General features: G+C 40.6%; 1 protein-coding gene across 1 annotated transcript in view; it reads left to right on the top strand.

The window, feature by feature from the left end:
* Window positions 1-1,740, top strand: part of HAUS6 (HAUS augmin-like complex, subunit 6) — a 58,291-nt gene that overhangs the window by 13,834 nt on the left and 42,717 nt on the right. The window contains exon 5 of the mRNA XM_011992667.1: window positions 758-905. Coding sequence (XP_011848057.1) covers window positions 758-905 — 148 coding nt within the window. The remainder of the gene's footprint in view (window positions 1-757; window positions 906-1,740) is intronic.

The raw sequence follows: 1,740 nt of genomic DNA, 5'->3' as shown, positions 1-1,740 counted from the left end.
TATAAATAACTACACTATAGATATAAATGTATTTCTAGACGTCTCAAATTATAATAAGAATGTTTTTAGGTAGATGCCCTCTGAAAATTTTTAATTGTGTAAAATAACTCACCTTTAGAAATCTTTTTTAGTTGCCTGCCTTAAAAAAAGGTCATCTTACTTTCATTAACATTAGTTGTGTCGGGCTGAGTGTGGTGGCCTGTAATCCCAGCCCTCTGGGAGACTGAGACAGGAGGATCCCTTGAGTCCAGCAGTTGAAGACTAGCCTCGGCAACACCTTGAGACCCAGTCTCTACAAAAAATACTAAAAAAACAATTAGTTGGGCATGGTGGTATGTACTTGTAGTCTCAGCTACTGTGGAGGCTGAGGTGAGAGGACTGCTTGAACCCAGAAGGTTGAGGCTGCAGTAAGCTATACTTGTGCCACTGCACTCCAGCCTGGGCAATACAGTGAGACCCTGTCTCAAAAAAACAGCCCCAAATACCAAAACAAAACATTAGTTGTATTGTTAATATATTTATGGTATACTAGCTTTTGGGGAGTTGTTAGTTACATGATGTTAATTTCTTAATATTACAATTCAACATTTTTGGTATTTATTAGCTTGTAAATCTGTTTTCCTTTTTTAAAAAGTCAATCAAATTTAGCAGTGGGAGATTGTATACCATCAATGTTAGTGACACTAATGTTCAATTCTGATAACCCACTACTATCAGACCAGCCTGTTTTCTATAATCTTAATTGTGTTCCGTGTAGATTCTTCTCATCATTTTGTAGAGACATTTAACATAAAACCACAGGACTTGCACAAATGCATTGCCAGATGCCATTTCGCACGTAGCAGATTTTTACAAATTTTGCAAAGAGAAGATTGTGTTACCCAAAAATATCAGGAAAATGCGCAGTAAGTAGTACCTTGATAGAAAATAATTTCTTTCTTTTGAACAGATGTCACCAATATAATGTCAGCAGAAATAATCCATGCCTACCTCAAAACCCTGGTGATTATTTTTCCATTTTAAAGTCAGATAACTTTTTTTTTTTTTTTTTTCCTATCTGAGACAGGGTCTGGTTCTGTCACCTAGGCTCTTAAGCTGGAATTCAGTGGTGTGATGTCGGCTCACCGCAGCCTCTGCTTCCCAGGCTTAAGTCATCCTCCCACCTCAGCCTCCAGAGTACCTGGGATTGTAGGCGCAGGCCACCATTCCCAGCTAATTTTTGTGTTTTTAATAGTAACGGGTTTTCACCATGTTGCCCAGGCTGATCTCGAACTTCTGAGCTCATGCAGTCTGCCTGTCTCAGCCTCCCAAAGTGTCAGGATTACAGGCATGAGCCACTGTGGCTATAGTCAGATAACTTCTGCATAAAATATTTTAAAACTTTAGGTATACTATAAATGTAAGTTTAGAGAAAAAGAAAAGATCACTGTATTTATTGATTTATTTATTTATTTTGGGATGGAGTCTCACTCTGTTGCCCAGGCTTGAGTGCAGTAGTGGAATCCTGGCTCACTGCAACCTCCACCTCCTGGGTTCAAACGATTCTCCTGCCTCAGGCTCCCGAGTAGCTGAGATTACAGGCGCCTACCACCACGCCTGGCTCATTTTCTTTTTTGTATTTATAGTAGCGATGGGGTTTTGCCATGTTGACCGTGCTGGTCTTGAACTCCTGACCTCAAGTGGTCCACCTGCCTTGGCCTCCCAAAGTGCTGGGATTGCAGGTGTGAGCCACTGTGCCCG

The sequence above is a fragment of the Mandrillus leucophaeus genome, unplaced genomic scaffold (assembly GCF_000951045.1).
Source record: "Mandrillus leucophaeus isolate KB7577 unplaced genomic scaffold, Mleu.le_1.0 Scaffold415, whole genome shotgun sequence".
In the NCBI taxonomy this organism is placed as follows: domain Eukaryota; kingdom Metazoa; phylum Chordata; class Mammalia; order Primates; family Cercopithecidae; genus Mandrillus; species Mandrillus leucophaeus.
This window is presented reverse-complemented; position numbering and strand designations above follow the sequence as displayed.